The sequence below is a fragment of the Vidua macroura genome, chromosome 2 (assembly GCF_024509145.1).
Source record: "Vidua macroura isolate BioBank_ID:100142 chromosome 2, ASM2450914v1, whole genome shotgun sequence".
Taxonomy (NCBI): domain Eukaryota; kingdom Metazoa; phylum Chordata; class Aves; order Passeriformes; family Viduidae; genus Vidua; species Vidua macroura.
The window spans coordinates 96,425,923-96,443,508 of NC_071572.1; the positions used below are offsets into that span (position 1 = coordinate 96,425,923).

The following is a 17,586-nucleotide window of genomic DNA, read 5'->3' on the forward strand; positions in this document are numbered from 1 at the left end:
TTTGTTTCTTTTGTTTGTATTGGTTTTAGTTTGGGTGGTTTTTTTAAGTTTTCCTCTTCAAATTGAAAAGAAAATAATTTGAATTTCAAAAGGTAAAAAGTTCTGCTACTCCATCTGCTTCTGTGTTTACTGACCTATATACTATACTGCCCTATGAAAGGTTCACCTGAACAGCGCAAAATGCTAAAACAAAACTTTGGAGCTACCTACATGATACACAGCCAACCCCCTATGCCTCAGAAGAGCTAAAAGACAACATCTGAACATTGAAAACACAAATCCTTTCCACCAACTTTTCCAATATACTCATATTGAATGATCATGACCATGACACATTTAGAAATTCATGCAGGATAACATTTTTAAGTTATTTTACTGTTAAATGTGGATAGCAAAAATTATTCTAATAATTCAATAATTAAGCGCAAATAAAAGAAATTTGTAGCCTGATAAACTCACTTCCATTTCCTTCCCTGGAGAAAGATGACTGACTGATCCACTTGAATTATGAAACATTTTCACAGTACATTTAGCTTCATTTTGCACTAACTCCTGGTACTGGTTCACCACCCTGAAACAATCAATGAGGACATAAAAAGCTTAACAACTTCGGTCTTCTAAAGTAGATACTTATAGATAAACACATAATTGTGTATGTTATATTCATGTATTTTATATAATATTATGTAAGCATTATCTCTATATAACATAGAGATGCACATATATAACACATACCTCTTTGTAGCTTTTTACATTATATCCCTGGGCTCTTAGATTTATTCCATTTTAACATTTAATATATTTTTTTTTTCCTAATACAAAATATAACGTGAGAAACACTCTACTGGAGGAATATAGAAAACAATAGAACAGTTCCATTCCCAAAAGCAACTGCAGATCTTTAGGATGTCAGTCAATGGGGATCCCATTCCCCCTTTTTTACAGAGGTCCAGAATCTTCTATAAAAAGTGTCTCTTCTGGTTATGCTGCCTGTGAAACAGTCAACCCTCCTTCAGCTTGAGGTCTATGTCAGGTGAGGAGTCTAAATGGAAGGGCTGAACAATCACTCCCTTGTGAGCATTATGACAGACATTTGATAAAGCATCAGGGAAACAAGTTTAAAATACTGTTCCATCAAATTGAATCAGATACTACATCTCTATTAATCTAAGACAACCAAGCTGAGGGAATACTGTTTCACAAACATGAGTGGAATATACAAAATGACCTTGAAATATAACACTGAAGTGCTGTGGTCACTTAACACTCTGGCAGACTGGACCTCAGTGAAAACCTGCTGGAATATTTCCATTACCTCACACCTAAATGTGATGAAATACTCTTTATTTTGATGTAGGCCTGCTTCTGTCATATGCTGTTACCTGACTAATGAGACAAAAGCAAGGGCCCTGACACACACAACAGAGGAAAGGGGGCAGTGCACTTTTCGTAGCAATTTTAGTGCACTTTTTGTAGCAAGACTGACTTAAAAATCGGTGGAATCAGGGTAGTAAAATGGCATGTACTCAAAAAGGTGGTCCTGCACTCCTCTACTGTTTCTTCTTGCCCTTGTCCCTGAAACCCTATTGCTTATTCTGATGAAAGGACTTGTGCAACCCAGTGACAAACATGATCAAGAAATCAATCCCAGTTACAATCAGGCTCTTGTAATATTGTTGTTTTACTTTTCAGCCACCCAATCTCCCCAGTTCAGCTTACAGAACAAGCAGCAAAAGTATCAGCACAAAGGAGGCAGGAGAGAATATAAGCAAAGCGTTTCTTGATCAAAATTACCTATTTAAAAGAAGAACATTATTACTGATTTTTGATCAAATCAAAGACTCATTTCCCTGCCAGGCACATAAGGGTGCATGGGGATAAGAGCTATGGTATGTACATAGCCAGCAGTATCCAGTGGAGGCACAAAAACACAACTGGCTCTGACAGAGGTTGCTCTTTCAAGGTTCTGTGCTTATATGCACAGGCAATCTAACATGGTGTACTCTGACAAACACTTAAAACCACTTATCTTGCTGCCTCAGTTATCCCCGAATTGCTACACCTACTCATTCTACAACTAAAATACACTGAAAAACCGTTTTATTACTTGCTTCTCTAGGAAAGCCAAATCAAGACATGCACAATGCACAAAACGAAGGTGTATAAATCTTAAATCCTAGATTACACTTCAAACAACAAGTTCAAATGAACCATTTCCATGATTGCTAATTTACCATGCCAAATGTTAGGACGAAATTACTGCTAAGTGCTCTCAGAGTTCAGGTGTACTCTCTTATTTGATGTCCTGTATTCTTCCTTGCTTGTTAAATACAGAAACTACACACTATTCTACTTCTTGATATGATGACTAATTCCTCTTTTTTTTTCATTTGTTCTGCATCTGTTTCCATAACCATAACACTGACAGTCATAACCGCCAAAAAGGAACAAAATTTATTATTTGTCATCAAGCCAATTAGCTGTACAAACTATATTAATTTACCTTTCAGCATCAGTCTTCGAACCAATAAGGAACCTAAAATGTAAAGTACATTTTCAGTCATGAATTGGACTAAAAGAACATATTTTTATGATCACAAGGCTTCAAACAACTGGTCGTGCTGTGTTTTTTTCATACCTGCTCAAAATACAAATGATAATGTATCCATTCAATGGACTGAGTATCATTCAGTACTTGAAATACACACTTGACTTCCTAACTATATATACAATATACACACATGATCTAATATGGTCTCCTTTAACAGTAAATTACCTACAAAGCAAAAGGCAGAATATAGTTTTGGATTTTATATTTTTTTTTAAATGGAAGCAAGTAACTGCTACAGAATTATTTAGGTAAAAAGTACAAAGGGAAAGTTATGTATAAACCAACACTATACCAGTACACTCAAACTGAAATACAAGTGTGCTGAGGTGAGATCAAAAACAGTCCTATGCATAATATTTTAACAAACATTTAGTTTCCATTGTTTGATTTCACTTATGCCAATTCCAGTACCCCATGATTTCCCAGACCTCCTAAATAAGTATCTCTCTTTTGCATAAGACTTATAGCTTGCAAACTTATTCCTATGTTTCTTTAACTTTACAGAACTTTCTCTTTCTCAAGCTGCAAAAAAAAAAAAACAAACAAAAAAAAACCATTTTATTTTATTGAACAACAAAAATGTTTACTTCACCTTTCGTTTCATATGACAGTTTGCCAAGGATGAGTTATCCAAACTTTGATGAACTTTAAATTTTTAGTGTCTTAGCAATGATTTCCAAAACCTCCAGGCATTTAATACCTCTAAATTAATTTAATTCCCAGCCTTATTATACAACTCTAAGCTAGCATTGTTGCTAGATCAGTACTAAGTATGCATGCTGGTTTTGGCTAGGGTAGAGTTAATTTTCTCCGTGGTAGCTGATATAGGGCTGTTTTGGATTTGTGCTAAAAACAGTGTTGGTAAAACACAGGTGTTTTAGCTATTCCTAAGCAGTACTGACAAAGGTCTTTCACAAGCAAAAGGGCTAGGGGTGTACAAGAAGTGGGGAAGTGACACTGCAAGGACAGCTGACCCCAGGTGACCAAAGGAAGGGATATTCCATACATACCATACGGCAACATGCTCAGCATATAAAGCCAGGGCAAAAAGTAAGAGAGGGGTGGGGGAAGCATTTAGAGAGAAGGCATTTGTTTTTCCCAGTAACCATCAGGTGTGATGGGGCCCTGCCCTCCTGGAGACAAACAACTCCCCATGGGACGTGGTGAATGAATTCCTTGTTTTGCTTTGCTAGCATGTGTAGGTTTTCCTTGACCTATTAAACTGTCCTTATCTCAGTCCACATGGTTCCTCACTTTTACCCTTGCTATTTTTTCCCCCATGCCACCAAGGGGGTCAGGGGAGGAGGGAGTGAGTGCTTGCATGGTGCTTACTTGCCTTTAAACCACAACAGTATGGAAACAAACAGTGAATAGCTCAAGTCTAGGGATAAAATATTCTTAATACTCAGGATGTTTTAAGATTTTAATAAAAAATAAGAGATTACATACAATAAGATAAAAATAACTTTCATTAGCAGAACTAAAAGGTTTGCTCAGTTTCACTGCTCTTTGCCTTAGTGAAATTTATAGGCTCTACTCTGCTGCAAGGGTTCCTCCACACAAATAATCTGGTATCTATAACAAAACCAGCTGAGAACAGAGAATCTTTGTAGAACCGCAGCCAAAACCAGCATATTCCAAACAATCCAAAATTATGAAGCTTCTTAGAAGCTCAAGTTTTTCTTCATTTATTTAGTTCAACTGGATCTAAGAGTAAACAGAATACAGTCACATCTTACGCTTTCATAGCATCAGGCATTTTGAGAACAATGAAAATTCTGAGTATTACCAAAAAGGAGTGCAACAATATCTCATAGTGTCTCCACAATTTATATGATTGGATTTGCTGGTGGTCTTATTTCTCCCCCCAATGTATCTTTAATGTAAAAGAACGTACTAATTTAATGTAGAAGTACATTTGAATTATGATGGTTGCTTGTACACATTTTGGTTTGGTTTTTTTTTTTTTTTTGGTTAAAAATCTTAAGTCAGACTTCTAGCTCTAGAGTACTTTTGTGACTGAAAATGACAAGTAATGTTTGTTTTCCTCCACCTACTGATCATAGCATAGTTTAAAAAAAGAACATGCAACTTACTGTGATGGAGTTACTAGGCTGTCATTTTCCTCATCACCCTTGAGCGTCTGAATTTTACCATAGTACAAGGGATTGCCAAGAGACTGAAAAATGGTCAGTTTTGTTTTTTGAACCTGATTACCAACTTCACATTCAAACACATAATCATCCTTCATTTCCTAAAAAGACAGAATGACCTAGTAAGCCTTGAACAAGCCTGAGCTGAAACAACAAGTAAAGTAGACCAACTCCATATACAATACAGAGTAAGAAACATTCTATAAGTAACTTTAGGTAACATTCTATAGGAAGGGGTGCATTATTTAAAATGAAAGTGATTCCAGAAGTTACATTAACAGAATGAGAGGAAAAGGATTCATCACCTCTTAAAAATACAAAGTTATTGCAAACCCCAAACCATCATGTTAGACATGGAAATGTAGACTGGGTAAATATATATAGAAACAGTTTTACATGAACTATGACAATGCAAAAAACATTGAGAATAAAATGTTGGAGCTGAACATTAAGTTCTATGGGGAAGTATTACTTTTTTCCAACAGGCAACTACAAAAATATGATACACGCTGTTAATAAAGCTAGTACCTCGCCTCTGAAATTATAAAAAAATAATAAATTATGTGATTTAATCACATAACTAATCAATGAATTATTATTAATGTGAATTAATCAATGATTATATGAAATTACTACTTCTGATCAAATCACATAGCTTGTGCCAAAAATCTTAAGGTTCAACTTAAACATTGCAGAAAGAGGCATTTATTTCAAAATTTAACATTTTTATTTCAATAAAGCTTTTTTTCATCAGTCTTTGAATTTCTGAGTAAAGAAAGCAATTTGTTGTACAGAGTTCTGCTCCACATAAATTATGATCACTTCTTTAGTACAAGCTGCTTATCCTTGCATTTCTGGAAAATCTGAGGAAATCATACTGATCACATGCTTGCTTGACTGTATAAAATTACAAGTATCTCTGGTAATCTTCCCATGTCTCTGTAACACATGGAAGATTAATTAAAGTGGGGGAGGGAAGACTATTCCACATTACATTGATTTTGTTGAAATAAGAGGCATTTTAACTAGAAACAGTGAACTTTGGCCAAAGGTTTAAATTACTCACGTGTGCTGGCCAAACAGTTGGTTGTGAGTCATCAGACTTGATAGACTTTTCCACTTTGGCATATTTTTCCACCTTGAAGAAAATAGAGAGATCAGAAAAGAAAGAATCCTCCATGTTATCTCCTATGTTTCTTCAAGGAAATGTAATTGAAGAACCTTCAGAACTTTGCATTTATAGTGTTACACCACATTTGCTATGTTAAACTTAACAGAAGAGTGAAATATAGTTTCAGACTACAGTCTGAAATCATTGCCTGCAATATGGAATGGTTAAGTAATTTCACAATAACAGTAATCCCTAAAGCGTCTGATTAAGTCAGGTACAACACAGTTTAAGTGAAAAGAGAGGTCTGATTTGTAGAAACACTGTCATTTCATGTGTTATTTGCATTCTTAGCAGCCCTTTGATGTCCAGAGCTACAGTCTTGTCTAGTCTACAGTATTTTAAAAAATCTCAGCATAGTAGAGAAAACTTGTGGAAAGAGCCCTGGGTGTCCTGATTGGTGGCAAGTCAAGTATGAGTCAGCAGTGCCCTGGCAGCCAGGAGGTCCAGGCGTGCCCTGTCCTGCAGGTCTAGGAGATGGACCTGATGATCCTTGTAGGTGCCTTCCAACTCAGGATATTCTGAGTCCCTTCTGTACACTAGTAGTATGTGTTTTGGCAGTGCCAGAAACTAAGACTATGAATTCCCCCAAGAGAAAAATGCACAAAGAGTGAAAAAAACAACTCTCAACTAGAATTCTCTGCATAAAATTTAAAACTTTTCAAAATATTAATATCCAATAGTATAACATATTAAAAGACGGGAATTCCTACCAAGATGAAAAGTGACCCATTTTTAAACAATCTACAAACCTCATTTGCTTTTCTGGTTTTCATACTATCAGACAACTTCAAATAAACATGTGCTCATTGAGCCCACAGGCCCACAGAAGAACAATGCTAACAATTTGTACTCATTACTTCACCCAAACTATTCTATTACAACTGCAATATATTACAGTGTGGCTTAACTTGTGTTTATACCTTATGGTACAGAAAAGTAATTGTAAATGTTAAAGTCACTCCCATTTTTTTAAAAGGTCATTCTTTGATACTGGTTACTTCTTAGACACTTCTTCATGTAATACAGTTTCTAATAATTGCTAATTATATGTAACAATTGGTGGGCTTACATCTACTTCAGAAGGAGCAGTCAAGTAGCAAGGGTTCTGTTTCCACATATCTACGCACTGGAAAATAAAAAAAACAGGATTAATATATGAAATACTTCCATTAAATAGTTAGATGTGTATTACATTACTTTTCAGAATACTTACATTTCCAGCTTTTGAAATTTTGAGATCATACTGCTGGGCTGCTTTCCTCTCCTTCCTTTTCTGTAAGTAGTCAAGTAGTCTGAGCTGAGGTGGAGTTGAGTAGTGAGCTACTTCTTGCTGTCTGTTCAGAGAGGACCTTGAGTACCTTTTGAAGCACCTATGGCAAAATGACACCTAAGCTTGTAAAAACATCAACATCAACTTCTCCACTGCCCTTGTACAAAACCAGAAATATGCAGGAATTGCTACGTACATGGAGACTAGTAAGTTTTTAAATACTGATTTAAAATTGCTTTTCTGGATTACACTGTACAACTCTAAATTATGATTCCATATTTATAAAATATACCAGTATTGCACTAAGAATGGGGTTATTTTTTAAATGTCTAATTAAAGTACATCATCAAAATGAGTAATTAAGAAGTTGCCAAGCTTAAAATATTTGTGTATCATCATAATTTCAGTTCCATCAAAAGATCCTTGTCCTACTTATGTAACTATAAAGTTATAAAGACAGTAATTACCCTCTAGTCTTTGTTTCGTGACAAACTCATGGGTTCAGTAATGCTGTTCTGGACATTCATTTAATCCCTTTTCCTATTTTTCTAGTGGAATATTTGTTGACTACCAAGATTTAATTTCAAGGACAGCTTGATCAAATTAATGATTTATATTTTTTTAGAAATTACCACTGGTTTGGTACTAGCATAGTATTTCAATGCAAATTTAGTTTTAAGTATTTCAGTAATTGTGACAGACCACTAATACATTTCCTATTTACAGAGTGAATGCAACTCTTGTGATAGAACAAACATGTTGAACAAATGTTTCAAGCTTCTGTGGAAATAAAAAAGAGCCCAACCACACAAAAAAGTGAAATAATTTCAAGATTTTGTACATAGTGCATACCACATTATTTTAAATTTTTCCAAGATTCTTATACACTTACACTTCTGTTTAGCCTGAATGTCAAACATACAAATAATTATTTTCATTTGCTCATTCAGGATTAAACTTATATGAAGCTTTTAACAAATTAGAGACCAATATGCAACATATCTGTTTATATATTTTACATTACTGAGCTGCTATCTGACTCTGCTTACACAAAACCTACACAAAAAAAAAAAAAAACCCAAATCCAAACTGCAATATAACTGATTATGTTAAGAAAATACTTATACACTTTCCTTTGACATACAAAAATAAGCATACTACAGTATCTACTAGTAACTGAAATAAAATACAATATTGAGCACTTAAAAATATGATAGAATTTCTTGACTGTTTCTCACACATTTCTATTTAAGTTACAGGTATTACATATGAGGAGCTAAATTTTCACATAGAGCATTACTTGTATTTTTCTTTGAAAACATGTTTCATACTGAAAACTACCGTTTCATGGGGCGAGTGTTCATCTTCTGCTTGTTGTACAGGAGTCTGTTTGTAGTACAGGTCACTGCTATTGAAGGATCAAGACACAAAGGCTCTGCTGTAGCCAAAATAAGTTGGCTCTCAAGTAGGAGTTTGTCTTCCTGTAATATACATAGTTATTAATAAATATAAAAATATGAAAACTTTTACAGTAGTCAAGTTCCTATATACCTATGCATGTAGACATTATCTTAGAAAAAAATGAAAAAAATATTAAACAAATAAAAAATCTTAATAAATTTTTGGTTTGTTTTGTATTTATGACATCACTGTAAAGTTTTTAAATAACCTCTAACCTACCTGCGTCCATTTGTGGTTGTCACTTGTTATAGAATGCACATCACAAATTAAAGTCTGAGGAAAAAGACATAATTGTAATTATGAATAATAGGATTTGATAATATATGTTCAGTAACAGTGCATATCCAGTCTAGGAACTACCATGACACTGAAAAATTACTTAAGGCTCCTCTTTACCTGCATTGTAGGTCGCAAAAGAATGTGCTTGCTTTGATATGTTGGAGATTTCATGTTACCAGACTGCCTATAGTCACGTATCTCTGCTATGACACATCCACAATGGAAAATATTAACCTGGTTGGAAGAAAAACACCAGCTTTTGAATAAACAAACATTTATCAATCTTCCCCCACCTCTACAAAGAAGTTTGTTATGTAACATAAAATTCAGTGAAACGAGGAATAGAACTCATGACTAAGTTTTTCAGACCAGTCATCTTTCCCATGTACATAGACATGTTTGTCCTAGACATACCTAAAATACAAGCTTCAAATGCCGTGTTTTCATATGCCAGCATTACATTTGTAAGAAATCCCCATGCCAAACATTCCATAATGACAAAGACCAAAGGAAATTTTGCTAGAACAGAGCTGAAGATGTTTCACAGCTGTAATCATAGCAATCTCTCTTCTTCTCCTCGGTAGTAAGTACTTTTTTTTTCCCTACATATCAATACAATATTTATTTGGAACATTAAATAGTACAGTTTCAGATGCACAAGTGTCTTATGCTTACAATCAGCTATGTGAAGCACTCAAAAAAATCAAGGTCTATCTGGGTACAATATGTAAGCTCTTTTTGAAAACAAAAATTTCACACCTGAGATTTTTCCAAAAGATCAACCAAAATAGGTGGTAGTTCCTCTGCATCCAAGTATTCAAGCAGCTCCCCTTCTTCATAAGGCAAACGAATGGTCTCAGAATCTGAATTTAAACAAAACACATCATCTTTGTGTTTCAAGTTCACACATGAAGAAATCTAAAACAAACTTGCCAAAGGCAAAAGCAGGTTGGCAGAAACCTATCCACACATATCATTTTTTTGCATACAATTAATTTTACATCCATTTCTGTACTTAAAGAGTTTTAGTTTGCTCTTACTGTGCTAGCTTTTGCTCGCAGGTGGTATAATGTATGATCTTATTGCCCATGGCAGTACAAATGGCATAAAAATGCCACCAAAGTGGCACACAAATGCCTCTAGGCAGATCTAGACATGGGAAGCAGTGAAAGAAACAATTTGACAGAAGGAACCTGAAGTGAGAGAAACTTGGATATGCAGCTCCAGAAACTAAGGGTAAATAAGAGACTGGAAGGCTATCAAAATGACTCCTATCTACAGATTTTGTCTGTAGATAAACAGCTCAGAGCTTTATGTAACTTTTAGTTCATGTAGAGCTGGTTGTTCTCCCATCCCGCACCTGGAATTATGTTGGAAGTGAAACAGTTAAAGGTAAACAACAACACATTCTAAAAAATTTATATAGCATTCTGAGTATTTTTAAAAATTCAAGACAAAAATATTACCTGAACCATTTTTTCCCCTGAGCATCAGTGAATAACCCTCATTTCCTGGATAGAGGTTTACCACCAGACATGACAACGTCTCCTGCATAACCAGCTTCTCAAGTAAGTTCACATTTCGTCTCAGCTTCTGCTTTAGAAGTAAACATTTCTCATGAACATAATACTATGATATAATTAGCAGAAATAAAAACAATTGACTTAACAATGTGACTTAGATTAATGACAAATTATACATCTAAACAAGCCCAGTTAAATTTAATTGCACTGTATTCAGCAGAGTAAACACATTATGTATTATCACACATGCTTATAGACACAAATTTTTGTAAAAAATCCCACTCATTTAAATTATAAACCCTGGAACTGGAAGTCCACTGACAACAGAGTTAATAGGTATAACCTTATGCTAAAATGTTGTAAATCTACAGTGCACCATTATTTGTATCATTTCTATCAACATCATTAATCCAGTACAACTTGTTTGATAACAACAAAATATTTAGTACTTTCAGATATTTGTAACAGAAGAAGTCATTTCTCTCCAGGATTAAAATAATTAATCTGAGCATTTGGAAGCTTTCTTAATTGCATTTTCTTGTCTTTATTTGTTGCAATCTGATCCAGCAGCCACAGACACTCTTCCCTTATTTAACTGTAAAACTATCTTTTCAAAGTATAACAGATTTTTATAATTACTTGGTGTGTTTCAGAGACCACATAGACATCCTACAAATTGAAACATCTGAAATCTCCTTAGAACTTAAGACAATGAATTCTGAACCTCAGATAATGTTACAGCCTCTGGCTGGAGACCATATTTCATCCTGCATACCAGCTCTGGGTACAACCCTTAACTGGGAGTTAACCCAAGTGCTCATTTGTCTTCTCATTCATTTTACTTCCCTGAAAGCAGCAATACAGCAGGTTCCACAGCTTTTTCTTCTTGTTCAATTTGACATTCAGAGTTTAGCAAAATAATTTGTGCCTTTTACACCTTATATTTAGCACTGATAAGCCTGTTTGAGTCCCTTTGCTAACTTATGAAAATTTTTCACAAAACTTCTTAGTTTACCAGCAACTGGAGGAATAAATCTGAATTTACAACAAAATTACAGGGTCTGAAAAATGATCCACATTTCTCCCACACAAGTCATGCTAAGCAATTGATTGTGAAACAGGTATAATGACAACAATGCACATGGCATTGATGCTGGCCCTGAACTTGAACACAAGTGCCCTTCGGTGACACAGCATCAAGATAGAATGAACAGTTCACTAAGTCAGTCTAGGACTTACTATTCATATTATGTGGTCTTATCTTCAGGTGACTACTACAATAAGAAGGGTTTATACTTCATTTAACAAAGAAATTAAGTGGAATTAAAACCAAAGTATTTTCTCAACCCGCCTATTTAGACAGAAATGAAAAGCTTTTCAGAAATTTCCACTTACCTTTATCTCAGGCTCTTTTTCACATTCTTCAATATATAAATCATAAAGTTTTTGAAATACAGATTTTCTGAAATTAAAAAGATGCAACATGTAACCAAAATTAAATCAAAGAAATGCTATTAAAAAACTAAATACTGAAACTCTTGGTACCTTCCACTGGATAAATATTTTCTTTTGGGAGGTCTCTGACGGGCACTTTCAATAATATACTAAAAGAGAAAAGTAAACAAGAAACCAGCATACATTACAAAGAAATTTAATTCTAGTTACCACAAATCTAGAGATCATTACCAGACAGCGTTCCATGTATATAGAAAGTAATTAACAGTTATGGTACATGACTGTTCCAAAAGTGTACTAAACATAATCTGGTTTATGTTGCAGTCATCAACAAGAACACAGCTCAATTTAGCTGTCAAAGACAGCATTTCATGGCTATCACACCAGTTCCATGCAAGGTCTTGGTTCTACACTCACATCTTTTAATTACAGTAGTAACTAAAACTACAACACTACTGTATTTAGTTACCACTACTGAAATTCATGTGGTTAACACACTAAGGTACAACCAAGTTTATGCATACTGGCTTGACAACATTTACAAATCAAATACTCTCCAACATGATAATTTCAGGAAGTTCTCCCTTTGCCTTTTGCATTTACATTATTTTTCTCTATAGAGCTGTGTATTATAAATACAATTCATGTACATTATACATTTGAATTAAAAAAGAGTAAGAGAGATAGCATCCTCCAGTAAATGTGATTTATATTCTAACAAGGTTTTTCCAAATCTCTATTGTTTGAAGTATTTCAATTAACAGCTTTGTTCAGGATTTATGTGAAGGGAGGTTCTCTCACAGGAATGTGTATTTCCTGTAACAGGGTTCAAGGTAACTGTTATATCACATGACAGCATTAAAGAACATGAACATGAAGGCACTTGCCTCTTCATTCTCACTACGCTATCCCTAAAAACACAAACAGGATTTTATCATGTATTTCTGCCAGGTGTCTCTGTAGAGCCCTGCTTATTTCACAGTACACAGATCTGCTGGTTTAGAAGGGGAAAGCTCAAGTCTTGCATAGTCTATCACCATCTCACTTGATGATGTTCTCAGTACAATGGGTAAGAGACAAATACGTGACAGCAATTTCAGTGAGAATTCAGCAAACTCAGTGTTACATGTATAGGTGATTATACACGTATATATTTATATAATGTGGTTTTCTACCACTCTTCAGGAGAAATAAAAAATAGCTGTTGTATTTTTATAACTCTGAGACCAATAAATTATGTACAAACAAGTAATTTAGCTGCTTCTTACCTCAGCACGATCCAATGCCAGTTCTAAAGCTTGTTGCTGCAAGAATGACAAAGAGTTTTTTAGAAATTACATGACTTTTTTAAACATTCTCATACATTAAAAACACCCCAACAACCCTACCACTACTGATACGAATTTACAATTAGAAGATGGGCTCAAAAATTCTTTGGCACATACTAAACTTAGCTAAAACCTCATATAACTGCATCACAAGGCTTGGGTAAATTATGAAGCCTTAGAACAATGAAAGGCAATTAGAATTAAAAGTAAGAATGGAAATTACACCTAATAAAAGCAATAACAAATACTACCCAAAACAATTAGAGATAACAACTAAAAAACCTGATCTCCTTTGTTAAGCTGGTCACTAACTCAACAGAAAGGATAGGCCAAAATATCCCTGAACAGGTGTTCAGGAAGAAAACATTTATCTTTTAGATACCAGTGCCTAAGCATTGGTACAGTTATTTTTCACAAAATAGAAACAAAGATCTTGTAGTCAGAACATTACTTCTGTACATAATACAGTTTAAGAAGTGTTCCTTATGATATACTAGTAGGTGGCTAGGAAACAAAACCAGCTTCCACTACAGACTTTTTCTAAGGCAGGCTAAAAGTCTGCCCAACCCCCCAAAACACAGCAAAATCTGCAAAAGCTTCTCAATATCCCATAGCATGGTATACTCAATACCATTTATTTTAATGAATTTAGCTCCTTTGGAATGTTTTTTACTTCAGTACACCTGCAGTTGATATACTTTTATTTCAAAAAGAGCCCACAGCTTCACAGATCAGAATTAGGAGTTCTTGGACTAAAATTTGAGTATTTCAAAGTATTTCAAACCAGAATAAACAAGCACCAGTGTCAAAAAAAAAAAAAACCAAAACAAGAAAGTCCTCCTTGGCTCCTAATGTTCCTTCTCTGGCACTCACTTAAGCTCTGACCTCCTTTGTGCAGGAATAATGTGCAGCTGCTAAATGAACCAAACAATGAGACTGATTTGGAGTAGGGAGGAAAAAAGAGGACACTATTAAGAACCAAAGTGTTGTAGGAGAATGCCAGGAGCTTGATTCATCTCCAGGTAAGTCTAGAGAAGCAATGCATTCACTTCAGTGGCAGCTGGATAAAGTCCTTAGGAATGTACTCGTGACAAGCTCTAATATTCTGTGAAGCTTAGGAACATTTGTAATAGGTACCTCTTCCCAAATATGCATTTGCTCTATTCCCTCAGTTTAAACCATCCCTCTCAGCTGCTCCTAAAAGCAAACACCTCTGCTTGAGCCTCAAGAAATAGAAGACACACAAGCCATGTCCAGTCCAAGGTAGCACCAGTTATTACATAGATAATATTTTACTAGAATAGAATCCAGTGAAGAAAACCATACACAACAACAAAAGAACAACAAAGAAATATACAACAAAAGCACTCATATAATATACCTAAAACAAAATTTCTTACCTGTTCATGAAAATCCCCCCACCTACTTACCATGCTACTGTGCAGTAGAACCTGCCACGACAGAACACTTTAATTTTCAAGTGTCTAGGTGCTTTTATGAAAATGTCAAATACTGATGCTTTCTGTATAAGAGAATATATCTAGCACATACATCTACAATGCCTATGTCTAGGTATGATTTCAAATATTCAATTCACTCACTGTTTAACACTAGGCAAAAATTCATGGCAATATTAGTATCTGTGAATAAAAGACTACTATGTAGAAGCAAGATTTATATACACCCAACTTCCTGCCACCACTCCTGATTGAAAACACCACTAGCTTGACATGGCAATTCCTATGCTGCACTGACCAGTGAGTAAGTGTTTAGAAGCGTTCACAAGCTATGAAGAAAGACACTCTTAAAAAGGAAAATATCAGAATTCAGCAATAACAAGCAAATCAATATTTTAAAAGAAAATGTCAAATATTAATGGCATACTCCTCATCAGGCAGACAGCCAGCAGACTAGAGCAAAAAGATCTGAAAATATATGATCTAAATCCTAACCTACCATTGTAGTTGAAGCCATGTGGCCAAATGGCAGAAGAAGTACTCAAGGAATTTCGTGTAGCACGCAAAGGATCATATTTGATGGTTAGACCTGGGGTACTGAAAACAAAAAATTCAAGGAGAAAAAAAATACCATTGAGAAATTAAATGGGCATTTTATTTAAATACAACATTTCTGGTGGTTAATTCTACTTTAATTTCATTTCCAGTTTCCTCCAAGAGTAGGAACAAGTGTTCCCTCCGCTGCTAGTGCAGAGGTTCTCACTCCAATGACTACTGCTACTTTTCACCATCATTTTACATTAGTTTTATTCAACAGTAAAGCAGTAATCATGTAAAGTTTTCTCTAGTGCAGCAGTCTACCTAGGCTATCCCAAATGTCACATCCTCAGATGCACAGGAGGCTAAAACACTGAATGAAAAGCAGAGTGTTTAGCATACTGCATCAGCTCTTTTGTTTTGCTTTTGAGAAGGTGTTATTCCATAGCCAACACCTCCACTAGCGGTGTCTTCAGGCATTGTTGGTTTAAAACTGACTAACAGCAAGCTGTCAATCAAAAAATGAAAAAAATTTGCTGCCACCGCCTCCGCGGACCCGCCGGGGCTGAGAGCGAGCGGCGCAGCCCCCGACGGCAGCAGCCGGCCGGGAAGGGCCGGGCCGGCGCAAGCCACGGGCGCAGGCCGGGCCCCCGCTTCCCCTCCCTTCCCTTCGCGCCCGGCCCGTCCCGACGCTCCCTCCCCGGCTGTGGGTCCCCCGTGCCCGCCGAGCGCCGGTACCTGGCGGCCTCTCCCGCGGAGCCCCCGGCGCAGCGGCCCCGCCGCCCGCCCGCGCATCCGCCCCTGCCGCGGCGTCCCGGCCGCTTCCGCCCCGCCGCTTCCGAGCCGCGGCCGGAAGGGGCGGGCAGGTCGCCGTGGAGACCGCGAGGGGCAGGGGAGGGCGGGCAGCGACCGCCGGGGCCGCGATGCAGGCGGGGATGTGTGTAGCTGAGGGTCACGCGTAGGCGCCGAGGAATTCGAGGGGTTTAGTGGTTTAGTTTACAAAGCGCCTGGACTGCGCTGCAAGTCACAGCTTTAATGCCCTTGTGAAGATCAGGATAGGATCCTGTGCGTCTCAGGGATGCTGTAAGGATATTTGACGGGGTTTGGTATGTCCATCTCTTGGCCCTGCACAGGACTGTCCCCAGGAGTCACACCGTGTGCGTGAGAACAGTGTCCAAATACTTAAGCTCTGCCGAGCTTGGTGCTTCAATCACTTCCCTGGGGAGCCCATGGCCCGATGCAGGTTATGAGCATCCACGCTCAAGCTCTGCCAGGCACATCTACACCACACACTGTACATATGTCCCTGGGCACAGCACTTTTATGACTTGTAGCACGTTTTTCCCAGACCTTTCTAGCACTTCTGACTGAGCCATAATTTATTTGTTCACAGCAATGAGCAAACGTGCTACCCTGAGATCCAGCAGCCAGTCCTATAGGAAAAACCACACATAACACCATCCTTCAATGCCTTTGTTAACCTCATGGTGCTGACATGTCCTAGCAAGGGATGACTTGAAAACGCAAGAAAATGTAGACACTGGGAGCTCCAGGTAGGTCTGGATAGAGTGGAGCGCTTCTTGTAGGACTACCCAGGTACTCTGTCTTGGTGCTGACGCTGTTTTGCTTTCAGCACTGGATTCTTAATAGCCCTTCTATGTCTCACAGCATAGCCAAAATGTTGGGAATCAATTGCTGCTTTTGTCTAGAGTCTCTCAGAGGTTCTCAGTGTATAGAATAAAAGCATCTGATGAGATCACTGTTCTTCAGCTGAAGAACATAAAGGCATAAATAAGTTGGATACCTATTTTCAGCAACAGGAAGGCTAGTTTACTGATTTTTTAGGAGCCCATGTTGCTCCTGAATACCAGAGCAAAAATAACCAGAATCCTGTCCTGGAGCAGGAGCAGGTGGCAATTCTTCCTTGACTCATCGAGGCACTAAATAGGTTCATGGTCCAACCGTTCAGCAGCTGCATTTCATCCCATTTTGAAGCTCCTTTGAGGATGCAGTTGTGCCATCCTTTAACCTATTTTTTTTCTAAATTTCTGTGCTGTATGCCTGGGAGTACCAGTGTTCTGTAGCCATACTGATAGACCTGTCCCAGTACAAAATTGCAAAGCTGTTTTTCATTTTCCTGTGCTCTTTCAAAATTAAATGGCTTACAGGCCTATGAATCTGAGTCAGACTTATATGCTGAAGCTGAGACAGTGATTCAAGTATGGTCCCTCTCATTTGAGAACAAACATTAAAAAAAAAAAAAAAAGACAGCATGCTGTGAGTAGAAAGTGCTTGATTCAAGTGAGACAGACTGTAAGCATGTGGCTGAAACTTAGAGCAA

General features: G+C 36.8%; 1 protein-coding gene across 14 annotated transcripts in view; it reads right to left on the reverse strand.

Moving 5' to 3' along the window:
• The window catches only part of SUPT20H (SPT20 homolog, SAGA complex component), a 29,315-nt gene extending 13,253 nt beyond the window's left edge, over nucleotides 1-16,062 (reverse strand). For 8 of the 14 annotated variants that reach the window (XR_008435922.1, XM_053971544.1, XM_053971543.1 and 5 more), the window contains exons 1-16: nucleotides 15,984-16,062; nucleotides 15,208-15,305; nucleotides 13,192-13,227; nucleotides 12,014-12,072; nucleotides 11,864-11,930; nucleotides 10,412-10,541; nucleotides 9,705-9,808; nucleotides 9,063-9,179; nucleotides 8,886-8,939; nucleotides 8,547-8,686; nucleotides 7,149-7,305; nucleotides 7,005-7,061; nucleotides 5,831-5,902; nucleotides 4,708-4,865; nucleotides 2,504-2,536; nucleotides 460-571 (exon numbers count right to left, since the gene is read on the reverse strand). Coding sequence is in view for 13 of the 14 variants with exons in the window: in XM_053971544.1 (XP_053827519.1) it covers nucleotides 460-571; nucleotides 2,504-2,536; nucleotides 4,708-4,865; nucleotides 5,831-5,902; nucleotides 7,005-7,061; nucleotides 7,149-7,305; nucleotides 8,547-8,686; nucleotides 8,886-8,939; nucleotides 9,063-9,179; nucleotides 9,705-9,808; nucleotides 10,412-10,541; nucleotides 11,864-11,930; nucleotides 12,014-12,072; nucleotides 13,192-13,227; nucleotides 15,208-15,225 (1,314 nt within the window). In the remaining variant the exon portion in view is untranslated. The remainder of the gene's footprint in view (nucleotides 1-459; nucleotides 572-2,503; nucleotides 2,537-4,707; nucleotides 4,866-5,830; nucleotides 5,903-7,004; nucleotides 7,062-7,148; nucleotides 7,306-8,546; nucleotides 8,687-8,885; nucleotides 8,940-9,062; nucleotides 9,180-9,704; nucleotides 9,809-10,411; nucleotides 10,542-11,863; nucleotides 11,931-12,013; nucleotides 12,073-13,191; nucleotides 13,228-15,207; nucleotides 15,306-15,983) is intronic. The other 6 variants (XM_053971545.1, XM_053971547.1, XM_053971537.1 and 3 more) reach the window with 1 other exon arrangement.
• Between the last annotated feature and the right edge of the window lie 1,524 nt (nucleotides 16,063-17,586).